Source organism: Lycorma delicatula, chromosome 4, assembly GCF_047948215.1.
Source record: "Lycorma delicatula isolate Av1 chromosome 4, ASM4794821v1, whole genome shotgun sequence".
In the NCBI taxonomy this organism is placed as follows: domain Eukaryota; kingdom Metazoa; phylum Arthropoda; class Insecta; order Hemiptera; family Fulgoridae; genus Lycorma; species Lycorma delicatula.
In genome coordinates, this window is record NC_134458.1 from 21,159,325 (window position 1) to 21,173,501 (window position 14,177).

Genomic DNA, 14,177 nt, shown 5'->3' on the forward strand with positions numbered 1-14,177 from the left:
CTTGTGAAAAGTTTTTCTCCTATTTTGATCCTCAATTTAATATGCCTCAGCCAGAATTACCCCCCTCCTACCAAGAAAGTGGGGTGTCTCACTTGCTCAGGCAGTCATACATTCAATGTATCTGTTGATATCTCTGATCATAAAAAAACATGTTAGGTAATTTGTTTTTTAGTCAGCAGAAATGGTGTAATATTTTGATTAAATATGAATCAGAGACAGGGTGAGGTGACTGCAAAGACCCTCCTCTCTCTTATTGGATGAAGAAAAATGGGTAGATAACATGGGCATTATGTACACAACCATACTAGGGTGGTGATTCTGTTTGTAGGATTTCAAATCTAAACTTATTACAAGTGATGAATTTTTGAATAGAATATAGAAAATCTGAAGTTATTTCTATCAGAGTAGGCATAATTTTTATTGTGGTAACTATATGATAGAACTGTATCAATGATTTGCAATATAATTAATAATTTCACTTAAACAGCCAAATATATGAAGTTACATGAAGAAAAAACATTATTACAAAAAATTAATTAAATTCCTTACCGAGATCCTTTCCAAAACCAGATTGTTTAAATCCACCAAATGGAGCTGCTACATCGGTCTTATTATATGTATTTACAAATACTGTTCCAGCATGTATATTTTCAACAAAATAAAGAGCACGATTAATATTATTAGTGAAAATACCACACGCTAATCCATATTCAATATTATTTGCTCTTGCAATCAAGTCATCCATATTGCTGTAAAAAATAATCACTACACATCAGTTTATCATATTGTATATATGGTAATCAGCCCAAAAGTTGTTTCTATGTGTCCAATACAATTACAATACATATAATATTACAGAAGTGTCTTCAGACAAAGTAAATTATTTTTTACAAATTTCTAAGGTTACTGATTTTCTATAAATAATATGAATCTTTTTAAGTAATGATTTAGAGTTGTGACTTTTAGCATAGAATATGAACAGTAGGCTGATTTTCATTTACTAAATTACTTTATATTCTAAACTAAAAGAATGAAGGAGACTAGATTTTAATATCCTGAAATAAAATTAAAATCTAAGACTATGAATCAACACAAAATATATGTAACTAAGAATATAGGAAGTAAGTTTTTAATATTAGTATGTAAAATGCATTTATGATAAAAATTTAGTATAGAATAAAAAGAAAAGAATATACAAAAGAGATTAAGTACATGATAAAATAAATTCAAGTACCTGGAATCAAATTTTGAAATAATCATAACAGGACCGAAAGCTTCTTCTCTGGCAATATACATGTCATCAGTAACATTAGTGAAAATTGTTGGTTCAAAAAAATACCCGGGTTTATCGCAGCGTTTTCCTCCTAATTCAAGTTTTGCCCCTTCATTAACACCAGTTTTACAATAACTAATTAATTTTTGCAAATGAGCAAAATGATTTTGTGGTCCATGATGAGTACTTCTGTCAAGTGGATCACCAATAACCTAAAAGAAAAAAAATATATACATATATATATATATATATATATATATTAGTTTCAAGTGATAAAATAGTCTTCATTGTTGAAACAGTAAGATTTATAAAGTACACATTTTCTCGATTCAAACTAAACGAAATACTCAATCTTTTGAACTACATAAATTAACTTAAATCCCAGTTTTAATGTTAAAACATTAAAATTGCTGTTTCATGTAGTCTAATATACTGTTTGAAATCAGTACGGCAGCCCATTGAAATTTTGAAGCATTTATATAATTCTAAATTTCTCTGATATATAGATAGCATCACTTATTAGAGCGCATTTCAGACTTTCATTTTATATCAAAGTAAAATAATAGTCCAAGGTATTTTTCTTTCTTGATAATTTTAAATTAATCTCTGTATATTTGTTAAAAAATTTGCTTTTCTAATTTTTCAACAGTATCATTTTGTTTTGTTTTTATGACTACTTAAACTTAACATAAACAAAGAGCTGTGCCAGACAGTTATTGAAATAAAGTGGAAAACAAGACTATGCTCAAAAAAACATTTATTAAGATCTTAAACTTAGATGATCATTTTGATTTTTAAACAATCATCAGCAGATACAGTAGAAAAATTATTAAATAAGTAATAACTGAAAAAGAAAAAATGACAATAAAAAGTATTACTTGCCAAATAAACAGTACTTACATTGGATTTCACAGCACAAACAAGTGTTCTTAATTCCGGTGACCCCTAATAGAATGTGTAACTTCAACTTAGCATTTAAACCTCCAATTCAGACTGCCATCATGACTTAATGCATGCCTCATGACAAATAAACTTATCTTAAGGAAGATACAGACAGCATGAACCTTAAACTAAATAGATATCCAAATCTGTGTACAAAATGTTGGAGGTGGTAACTGTAGGCACTTCAGCTAGTTTGGAATTTTTACAAGCCATAACAAGCTAAACAAGCCTTCAGTAAGAAATATAATTTGTTTACATAAAAAATTAATTTAAATGTCAGGAAAAGATTTTTGAAAGTGTATGTTTGGAGTGTCGCTTTATATGGAAGTGAGACTTGGACGATCGGAGTATCTGAGAAGAAAAGATTAGAAGCTTTTGAAATGCGGTGCTATAGGAGAATGTTAAAAATCAGATGGGTGGATAAAGTAACAAATGAACAGGTATTGCGGCAAATAGATGAAGAAAGAAGCATTTGGAAAAATATAGTTCAAAGAAGAGACAGACTTATAGGCCACATACTAATGCATCCTGGAATAGTCGCTTTAATATTGGAAGGACAGGTAGAAGGGAAAAATTGTGTAGGCAGGCCATGTTTGGAATATGTAAAACAAATTGTTAGGGATGTAGCATGTAGAGGGTATACTGAAATGAAACGACTAGCACTAGATAGGGAATCTTGGAGAGCTGCATCAAACCAGTCAAATGACTGAAGACAAAAAAAAAAACAAGCCATTACATTCTTTGAACAGTTCCACAAGCACAGAGAGTTGTTACCATTTTGAGTTCTGATAAAGATATACCAGCTCTGGGCTACTAGAAAGCGCCAGCCTGACACTCACTGATGGAACTGGCCAATCCAATTCCCTGTTATTCATCCAACGATAATGGAAAGGAAGGAAGAGTGAGAGGAAAACATACATACAGTTTGCCTCAGGTTGGGAGTAGTTATTTTCTTTCTTGGAACTTAAAATATTTTTTGCTATCCAATATACATTTAGAATGGGTAAATATTTCACAATACACAGTAATTTTATAATTATTACGGAAGTCTATTTCGTACTGACTAGAGGCATTGCATTTTCCCCTACCCTATACACTTCCTCAACAATTTCATTAAGCCTTATATGAGATCCTGTTATTCTTGAGGAATGGCTATGCCATTTTTGTTGATACTTATATCTCAGGTCAGGTGACCTACAAACATTGGAGGTATGGATCCTAACAGACAAACTGAGGTTTAATTTTCATCTGATGAAAGATACAATTTCTGAAAAAGCAGTAAAAAGCTGTACTCAAAATTTCTGAGTAGCAGTAAATTGGCAATTTACTGCTACTTTTATTAACAGAGGGAAGTGTTTCTACGATATTCTATAAAATAAGCGTTTCTATGATATATATTTTATGATATTTATAAAATAAAAATGACTTTAAAAAACTGAAAATTAAAGGACGAATTTCTTTATAATAAGTAATTAGCAGATATCCAACATATATTAAAGAATGTGGGCAATTCAAATTTGTCACACTATAATAATAAAAACCTTTTCAAAGACAAAAATCTTTATAAAATCTGTCTAAATTTAAAAAATGATAATAATACTTTTCATAACACTCTGCCTTTGTATTTCTTAAAAAAACTGAATGAGATATCACAAAAACCGAACTCAGAGCAAAGGCTGTGATTAAAATGAAACTCTTAAGTCGAGAATTTTAAAAATAAAATGCCATAAAAAATCTTTTGTTACCATTTTTTTGGTTTCTTCTATAACTTTACTGACAAATTCATCATGGATAGAAGACTCAACAAATATTCTACCAGCTGCAATGCAGTTTTCTCCCTTGTTGAAAAAAACACCACTCATACTCTGAAAAAAAATTCCATTACCAAAAGTATAATAAGGATAAAAAAATCACTAGTATTTAATATACTTTACATTAAATAAACTTTGTAAACAAAACTAATTGTTACTAAATACTGTGTACATTTAACTTACAAATAAAAATATTAAAAAAACATTTTCCTGCAGAAAAACAATCTAGGATAACTACATTATTGTTTTGAAAATATGGCTAGCCTCAACACCAGTCTTCTTCCTTTCCTTCAACAGTCATTCCTCAGATATACAAAATTTGAGCTGAAAGTTTGTCCTTGCCAACTGCTGTGTTTAGTGTACCAGTCATTGTATTGTACTAGTCTGTTGTGTTTGCATTTTATACACAAATATGTCATGTTATTACAAATAAGATGATGTCATCTGGTTAGATAGTATAACAAACCCCATTCGCCCGTCCCGCCTAAGCCAGCCGACAGTTTGGTTGACAAAGACAGGGGCAAACCTTCAGCTCGCTTAGTTTAAACACTCCATTTTACTGAAATAATAGAGCAATTAAAATTTTAAATATATAATGCAGCTATTTCTTCCCTGTAATTTATAATACTTAATGTCTAATTCATACAAATTGCAAAAATTTTATGTTGCAGTATACAATATATATATAGTTTTTTTTTTGTCTTCAGTCATTTGACTGGTTTGATGCAGCTCTCCAAGATTCCCTATCTAGTGCTAGTCGTTTCATTTCGGTATACCCCCTACATCCTACATCCCTAACAATTTGTTTTACATATTTCAAACATTGCCTGCCTACACAATTTTTTTCCTTCTACCTGTCCCTCCAATATCAAAGTGACTATTCCAGGATGCCTTAATATGTGGCCTATAAGTCTGTTTCTTCTTTTAGCTATATTTTTCCAAATGCTTCTTTCTTCATCTATTTGCCGCAACACCTCTTCATTTGTCACTTTATCCACCCATCTGATTTTTAACATTCTCCTATAGCACCACATTTCAAAAGCTTCTAATCTTTTCTTCTCAGGTACTCCGATCGCCCAAGTTTCAATTCCATATAAAGCGATGCTCCAAACATATACTTTCAAAAATCTTTTCCTGACATTTAAATTAATTTTTGATGTAAACAAATTATATTTCTGACTGAAGGCTCGTTTCGCCTGTGCTATTTGACATTTTATATCGCTCCTGCTTCGTCCACCTTTAGTAATTCTACTTCTATAATTCTCTAATATATATTAGTAAATTATAAAAAAGGCTGTAGTTCTTACAAATTGGTGATAGAAAATTACGATTACTTTAAGTTATATAAATTGTACTTGCACATTTTAATGCACATGTTTACAATTCAACTGAAAATTAGATCTCATTATTAAGACATAAAATATGGTAAAATGTTATATCATCTTCAGGGCTATTTAGGAGTGACAGAATTTGAGGAAATGACAAATTACAGAGTTCATAAAATATAATAATTTATTACTTGTAATAATTCTTTTCATCTTTTCCAATAGAAGAACACTAAATAATAAAAGTTTATAATAAAAAATTTAAAAAACTGTAAATATGTCTGAAACTCATAAAATTTAATAAATGAAACCAAAAATACAAGAACATTAACACAATAACAGCAAAAAGCATCTTTATAAATTTAATGATGTTTTCCTTTTCATTCTTTTTTTAAGTTATCATTTTTATTTACTTGAAGGAGTCTGATATTTTCTTTCGGATTAACTACTCTTTTCCTATTCTACGTATGTCATACTTATGAACATTAATAGTACTTCATCTATAATACTCAGAGTTCTCTGTACGTTACATTAATTCCCATTTACAATCAATTTTTCTTCAATAGTTTTTTCAATTAATAATTTTCTTTATTTTGAACATGTGACAATTTCTTCTTCATTAAAAATTCTGTATCTGCATCAGTACAGTTTCTCATCCATTCTGATACATTTGCAGCTCCAGGTATACGATGTTTGATAAAAAAAAGTTTAATTTTTAAACTTCCTAGGTTTATAAGTCCAATTATCACAATTTTTTGTTGTTGTATTGGCACACTTGTTCCTAACATATCTTTACATTGGTAACCATATTGGATGCGTAGTTTATTGTTGATTATTAAAAAGGTTACGTGTGTTTTGGAACGGTCGGCGATCTTTAACTTGTGGAAAAATGGAACAAAGAATTTGCATTAAATTTTTGTTTAAGAATGGAATAAAGTGCAGCATCGCATTGGAAATGTTGAATGTTGCTTTTGGAGATTCTTCTCTGAATAAAACAAGCATTTACAAGAGATAAAAATGTTTACAAGAGGGTCGTGAAGACATTGAAGATGATGAGCGCCCTGAACATCCCAGTACATCAACAACCGATGATGTCAAAAAGATGAACAAAATGATTATGGACAATTGCCGAATCACTATTAGAGAGTCAATAAAGATTACTATCTGGAATATCTATGCCATTTATGTGAAGCAATTCGAAGAAAATGCCCAGATTTGTGGTGAAACAATTCATGGCAATTGCACTACGGTAATGCATCTGCTCACACTTCAGTGTTTGTTAATGAATCTTTGGCCAAAAACACACTGTTATGAAGCCTCAGCCTCCATATTTGTTGGACATGGCCCGCTATGACTTCTTCCTATTCCCTTAGCTGAAAAGAACCATGAAAAATGATGTTTTGCCTTCACTGAAGAGATAAAGACTGAATAGCTGAAGAAGCTAAACGCCATACTGGAAATTGCATTACAGAGGTGCTTCAAAGATTGGAAAAAGCACTGGCACAAACATATTATATCTGAAAAGGAGCACTTTGAAGGTGACAAAATCAATTATTATAAATATATATGCTGGGTGATATTTAAGTATGGAAACAGCTTTATACTGCATATCTAAGAGGTATTTGGAAGCAGAAAGAAATGGGGGTTCTACATAGTTAAAAAAAAAATTTGCATTATGGTGGGTTTTTAATTTTTGTCTGCCATCTTGGATCATACTGAATCAAACTTAAATTATTTTAAATAGGAAGGTGGACATATGATTTTGATTTAAAATTTTACAAGAAAAACAATGGTTATAAGCATTCAAAATTGGAATGACAGAAAAATCATGTTAATAAAACGAGGTGATATGCGCTGCATGAACAATTTTATTGCATTTTACATTCATAAAGCGTATAATAATGAACTTTAAACAGCGCTATAATATTAATAATAATTAACAACACAACAAATTAAAAAGCAATATCAATTGATATTATTTGCTGTAGGCATTACAATATTTATTTAAAAATTTTAAATAAGTGTTTTTGATCATAAATTATTAATGAAAAAAATTTTTAAAGTATACCAGTCAATAATAAATGTTCAAAATACTTCCCCAGTACAGCTTGGCAGTGTGCTAACCTTAAGTAATGTCCGTTTATGACTTGTAACTACTCTCAAAAAGAGTAATCCAGAGAAGACAGGTCTGGGGACCTGGCAAGCCATTCTGTAGCTCCTCTATAACCTACCCAGCAATTTGGAAATTATTCATTTAAAATTTGGCGTGCCCTTAGATAATAATGAAGTGGTGCCCCATCTTGCTGAAACCATATGTTATTATTTAATTCTTGTCCAACATTTTCCTGGATATTTGGTAAAATCCTATTGGTTAGCAAGTTGCAGTAAGCATCTCCTGTAAGACTGTCATCTAAAATAAAAGGCCCTAAAAAACAATGACTAACAATTCCTGCCGAAACATTCACTTTCTGAGGGTGCAGTCTGTAAGCTTTCATCATTCATCTAAAATTATTATCGCTCCAATATTGACAGTTTTGCTTATTCACATGGCCATTTAACATAAAAGTCGTTTAATCAGTAAATATCAAATTTGAAAAATTTGTGTCTATGTTAAATTTTTGCATTATATCACAATACCCAACTTTGTGGTCAAAATCATCTTCTGAAAGTTCTTGCAACAGGTGTAGCTCAGGGTAAAATTTATTTGTTTTAAGAATTTTTTGAGCCAAAAAAATAAATGATGTCATGTTGGACAACAGCTTTTCCAATCGATGAATGGGGGTCTTCAACAAGGGTCTGCAATATATCTTATGGCTTTGCATCAGTTATGGTAGTTCTCGGTCTACAGATGCAAGGATGATTCTTTACAGTACCAGTTTCTTCAAATCATTATACAATCTTGATCACAGTCGATTTACTTATCGGTTCTCTGCTTGGAAATCTATTAAATAAATCACACACATCTTGTAAAGGCTGAACCTCACCATACCCATACATCATCAACAGAGTTATTCTTTCGGTTTCACTTAAAGAAGGCATTATTATTTGAAGATTTAATCAAATTAATAAATGAATGAGGAAACTAATAAAACTTTCTCCATAAAGCAAATTTTAACCAATAGGCCTACAACTTAACTTTTACTACTGTTATCAAATTTTACCATTACACGTATGTTGAATTAAAAAGGTGAAATTAGGAGTTAATAAGTTGCATCGTTTAATTGAAATACAAAGTGCATTGTTGTAAAATAGCAACTGGTAAGTAACAAAAATCAGCTGAAATTAACCCTGAAAGTTAATTTTTATTTAGATAATAATATCACTTGATATAGCCATTTAAATTGTTGTGTTGTTAATTATTAGTTATTGTTTATTATTATCATCATCAATATTACAGCACTGTTTAAAGTTCATTATTGTATGTATTAGGAATTTAAAATGCAATAAAATTGTTCATGCAGTGTGCTTCACCTCATTTTATTGTTAACACAATTTTTCCATCATTGCAACTTTGAATGCTTATAACTTGATAATGAAGGCATTAACAGAAAAACAGTTTTTTCTTGTAAAATTTTAAATCAAAATTATATGTCATATCTCACCTTCTATTTAAAAAAAATAAGTTTGATTCAATAAAACGGATCCAAGATGGCAGAAAAAATTAAAAACTTACCATAGGCAGATGTTTTTTAATTATGTAGAACCATATTTCTTTTTGCCTCTAAATACCTCTCAGATATGCAGTATGAAGCTGTTTTATACATATACATGCACAAGGGACATTTAATAATTAAAGAGACAAATTGATGTAGAAATGAAACAGTTTGTAGGAGGACTTTTGTACTTTCATGACTTTAGGTTGGGATCACTGGGATGAGCTGAGAACAGCTGACGGATAAAAACTGTTTTGTTTATAACCTCAATATTGTATTTAACGATGATGTGTCTGCTTGAAGTTTCCACATTAGTTGAACAATGTTCAGTGATCTGTTTTTTGAAGGTGAAAAACCGGCTAAAATCTTTTTCTCGAATGATTATACAGTATGGTTTTTGTTGTATGAACCGCGGAAATTTTTATATGTTGGTAGAATAGTTTAAAAACGGTCGAACCTTATTGATTGATGAGCAACGTCCTGGACAGCCAGTTGAAATTCAACTCCTTTGCTTGAAACCCGCATTACTGGTGAAGACCAATGTATTACAGTTGAAGATACAGCAAAAACAGTTGCAGTAAGTGGTGGCACAGTTCATAATGTTATCAGTAACAAGCTCAAATACAGCAAAACAAGTGCAAGTTGGATCTTGAAAGAGTTAACGCAACAACACAAGGAAACAAGACTCAAAGTGTCTATAGTCTTGAAAGAATGCTATGCAAGGGAAGGTGACCCTTTCTAAACAAGATTTTAACGTGTGATGAAATCTGGGTTCACCATTTTGAACAAGAGTCCAATAGAGAAAGCATGGAATGGAAGCACACCAGCTCACCTGTCCAAAATAAATTCAGAATGCAAGCATCAGTGAGGAAAGTCATGCTGACCATCTTTTGGGATGCTCAAGGTGTCATCTTCTGTGATTTGGAAAATCAGTGTGCAATAAAAAGTGTCTACTACTCAGACATGGTGATTAAAAAAGTAAAGCCAGCAATGAGAGAAAAACATTACGGATCTGAAAGAAAAGGCATGATATCGCTACACGACAATACTTGGACTCATACCGCACAGCTGACCCAAGAAACCATTGGAAAAATGGGTTGGGAGGTACTACCATATCCTCTTTAATGTCCAGATTTGGCTCCCTTGTATTTTCATTTGTTTGGTCCACTCAATGAGGCATTATGTGGAAAAACGTTCAGCAATAACGAGGAGATCAAAGAATTTGTGGGAAAGTGACTTAAATAACAAGACAAAGACTTCTTTGCATCAGGTATAAAAAAAACTACTTCATTGTTAGGGCAAGTGATGGGGATTATGTTGAAAAAATAGTAAAAGTCTCATTTTGTAAAAATACACAGTTTTTCCTACATCAATTTGTCTCATTAATTATTAAATATCCTCTGAATATATATATATATATATATATAGTTACCACATATTTGCCTAATTTAATATTGGTGGACAACACGGTAGCAACTCAGATGTGAGCTGGCGCACACTTATGTACACGCTGGTACAAGCATCACTCCTGCAGTGCAGTTCTCCCATCAACAGTGGTGTTGCTGCAGCAACACCACTCTCAGGCTCCAATAAAAGAGCATGCACAAGAGTGAATTTTTAATTCATGGTCAACCACCAGCTGCAGGAGGAGGAGGAGGAAAAGAAGTTCCCTGGCTGCCTCAACGTGGGACCTCCCGACGAATGCCAACATCCCCACCGGAGCAGCAGCCCTGTCCAGTCTGTTGTCGAAACTGCTGGACACGGATGCTACCTTCGTGCTCCAGCTCACCGAGCTTCAATCGCCCTGGCCAGTGAACTCAGCAGCAGGAGCCGACCCAGTGTGGGATCACTTGGGGAGAACCGCCTTGGCCGCGCCGATGAAAGATGACCGACACCAACCTGACACTGTGGGCCTCTGGGGGCTACCACTGCCACGCTGTAGTGGGGACCCAACTGCTGCTGAGGGGAAGCCTGGACTGACTTCAATAGACAAGCCGCAACTCCCCGACTTCACCGAAGACCAGCTTCCGTACCCAACAGCTCTTCTCAGAGCTAACACAAAAAAACTTCAAGGCCACCACAAGGTTATGAATTACGAATTGTCAAAGCAATTCGACAACAACAGCCCTTCTCCAGGCTACCATAAGGTTATTAATTACAATGAGCTGTCGAAGCCTATCAACGACAAAAACGGCTCTTTTCCAGGCTACCATAATTTATTAAGTGCCATGTGCCATCAAAGCCATTCGGCAACAATGTATATTGTCGCTGAATTTATATATATATAAATAATAACAAGATATATTTTACTTAAAAATATTATCTTATTAATTTCTTGGGTTAACCAGTCAAGTATACAAACTTATAAATTAAATTCACTACATTTCACTTAGAATTCTCTAAGCTTCCTCAGGTGACAATTTATTCTACAAAAAGCATTAACTTTATCACTAAGATCCAAAATATGTGTATATGCTCCTTGGAATTTCAGATTCGAGGTATTTAATTTCTTGAATATGTCGACCAAGTAGCTCAATTCCATTACAAATAAAAACTGTCTTGAAACTTCTCGGCTTTTCTTTTCTAGAAAAATGGTGATTTCATTACTTAATTCATAAACACATTGTAAAAATTTCCCATGTGATAACCATCTTGCCTCGCAATAAAATATAACACTGAATGTACTGCACCCATGTCTTTACAAAGTGCAGAAAAGATTCTTGATTTTAAGGGTCTCATTTTTATATAATTTAATATGGTTACAACTGTCGTTAGCACAGTATTCAGACCAGGACTCATTTCTTTGGAAGCCAGAGCTTCTCTGTGGATCATGCAATGTGTCCAGACACACTGTGGAGATTTTTGTTTCAAAAGTGTTTGTATGCTTTGGAATCTTCCAGACATTGAATGAGCATCACCGCTGCATATTCAATGCAATTATTCCACTCTATGATTATAAAATCATTTAAGATAGCAGCAATTAATGCGAGTGCTGTTGCTTTGAGTTCTATTGGTTTGCAAAAAAGTCATTCTTTTGCTGCTAACATACCATCACAAATTCAAACATAGTCAGTGAAATGAGCATCTTTATTGGTATCTGTTGCCTCATCAAGCTGAATTGAAAACAATTTGTCACGCAACCTCCTGAAAAGCTGATGATGTACATCTTTAGCTATATCAGCATTTCGACAGGCAAGAGTATCATTTGACAGAGGTATGGACTGCAATGTTTGGCAAAATTATCTCCAAACATAGTTTTTACAATCTCAATTGCAGCTGGCAAAATAAGCTCTTCACCAATGGTGTGAGGCTTTTTACATCTAGCTATTTTATATGAAACTTTGTAGAAGACAAATAAAACTTTCAATCATAAAGCTTTTTTAAAAATGAAGTTTGCTTATCATATGATTTTAACTTTAATCTGAAGAATTCTCGGGCTTTTAACATACTCACTATGAAGCGTTTCCAAATGTCGTTTAAGTTTATTAAGTTTCATGCTATCTGCTGCGAAAATTTTGAGCAAATGAGACACAAGAGGCTTTCTTCTTCATTTACTTCAGTACTGGTAAATCCAAAATTTAAGTACTCTTGGGAATATTTACTTGATTTTATTTTTGGAACCACGCTCATCTACGCACTTGTTGATACTTCACTATCGTCTAATGCTCGCTTACACCCACTTAAAAATTTATCCATGATTCTGTATAAATCTACACCATGAATATTTAATTTGCAATTAACATACAAATAGCAAAATACACGTTCACGATACATTTGAGTGATAGAAGGATCAAATCGACTGAGACTGACTGGAATCGAATGAGGTGCAGCATTTATACATGTTTGTGCAGACGTTCCAAAATGTCCGAGATAAATCGGAACTTCTTGTGAAGCCACAAAAATGTCCAATATGGTGGAAGTAAGAGAGAGAGAGAGAGCAATATAGAGGCATCGATTCTGGTTTTGTCAATGCAGCGACAATTTGGCAATGTGTTGCCAAATATCAATAAATTTAATTATGGTAATTTGTAATTAAAGTTGTAGTGTAGCTTTAGTGTCAAATGCATTATTATTAATGTATTATTGTATACATTGTTACTGTATGAGAGGGGGGAGTGATAATGAAAATTATGATTGAAAACTGGGTTGTAAATACTGAAAGGCTGAACACTGAGAAAAAAGAGATGATCTAATTTTATAAAATATCTTATTCTAAACTAGTACCTCAATGATATCATTTTATAAACAATAAAGTATTAAATACATAAACAATATTAGCCAGTATTACTTTACTATGTGATGTTTATTATTGATGAAAAAAATAATGTTTAAGAAGTTACATTTAAAAAATTAATGAAAAAAAAAGAAATTTTCTTTTCAATTTTATATACATTAGTTCAATTAAAAACATACATACAAACATACATACATACATACTCACATGTAAGGGCTGCCCAGAAAGTAACTTACGTTTTAGTATTAAAAAAACAACAGCTGTTGGAAAAAATTTATTACATACAATTTGAAAATACATTCTTTGACTACTTTTCTACATAGTCTTCAAGTAAACTGAGAAACTTGTAGTATCTGTGGATGAGGTTTTGTATACCTTCATCAAAAGTCTGCCACCTGGTTTTACAGCCAGCCACTGACACATTCCTGGGGCCCCTTGTTGTCAACAAAGCGCTTAGTTGCCGGCCAGTTTTTTATGTGACGGAAAAAATATTAACTATATCACTCGATGCCAGATTTGGGCTGTACACAGGATGCTTGAAAATTTCCAATCCAAACTTTCCTAAAAGTTCTTGAATATAGTGAGCAATGTACAGACATGCTCTGTCATCGATGAAGAAAATTGCAAAGTCAAGATGCCACGTTGCTTGATTTGAATTATTCTACACAGCTTTTTTAGGGTCTTACCATACACTTCTGCGTTTACTGTAGCAACAGACTCCATGAATTCCACAAAAAGTATTCCTTTTCTGTCCCAGAAAACTTGTTCTGAAAGAAGTTTTGAAACCCACTGAGTGCAAAACTTACAGTAACCCAACTTTATCACCACAACTTCATACAAGAGGCTTAGTGAAATTTTTTGGAAACTGAAATAAAGTTCTGAAACAGTAAAACACTGATTAGTGTGAATCATTTCATCAACTTTCACTATCAAATTGTC

At 32.5% G+C, this 14,177-nt stretch overlaps 1 protein-coding gene across 1 annotated transcript in view; it reads right to left on the reverse strand.

The window, feature by feature from the left end:
* LOC142323179 (cytosolic 10-formyltetrahydrofolate dehydrogenase) overlaps positions 1–14,177 on the reverse strand; it is a 106,733-nt gene that overhangs the window by 9,451 nt on the left and 83,105 nt on the right. The window contains exons 12-14 of the mRNA XM_075362484.1: positions 3,961–4,080; positions 1,235–1,485; positions 550–749 (exon numbers count right to left, since the gene is read on the reverse strand). Of these exons, the coding sequence (XP_075218599.1) occupies positions 550–749; positions 1,235–1,485; positions 3,961–4,080 (571 nt within the window). The remainder of the gene's footprint in view (positions 1–549; positions 750–1,234; positions 1,486–3,960; positions 4,081–14,177) is intronic.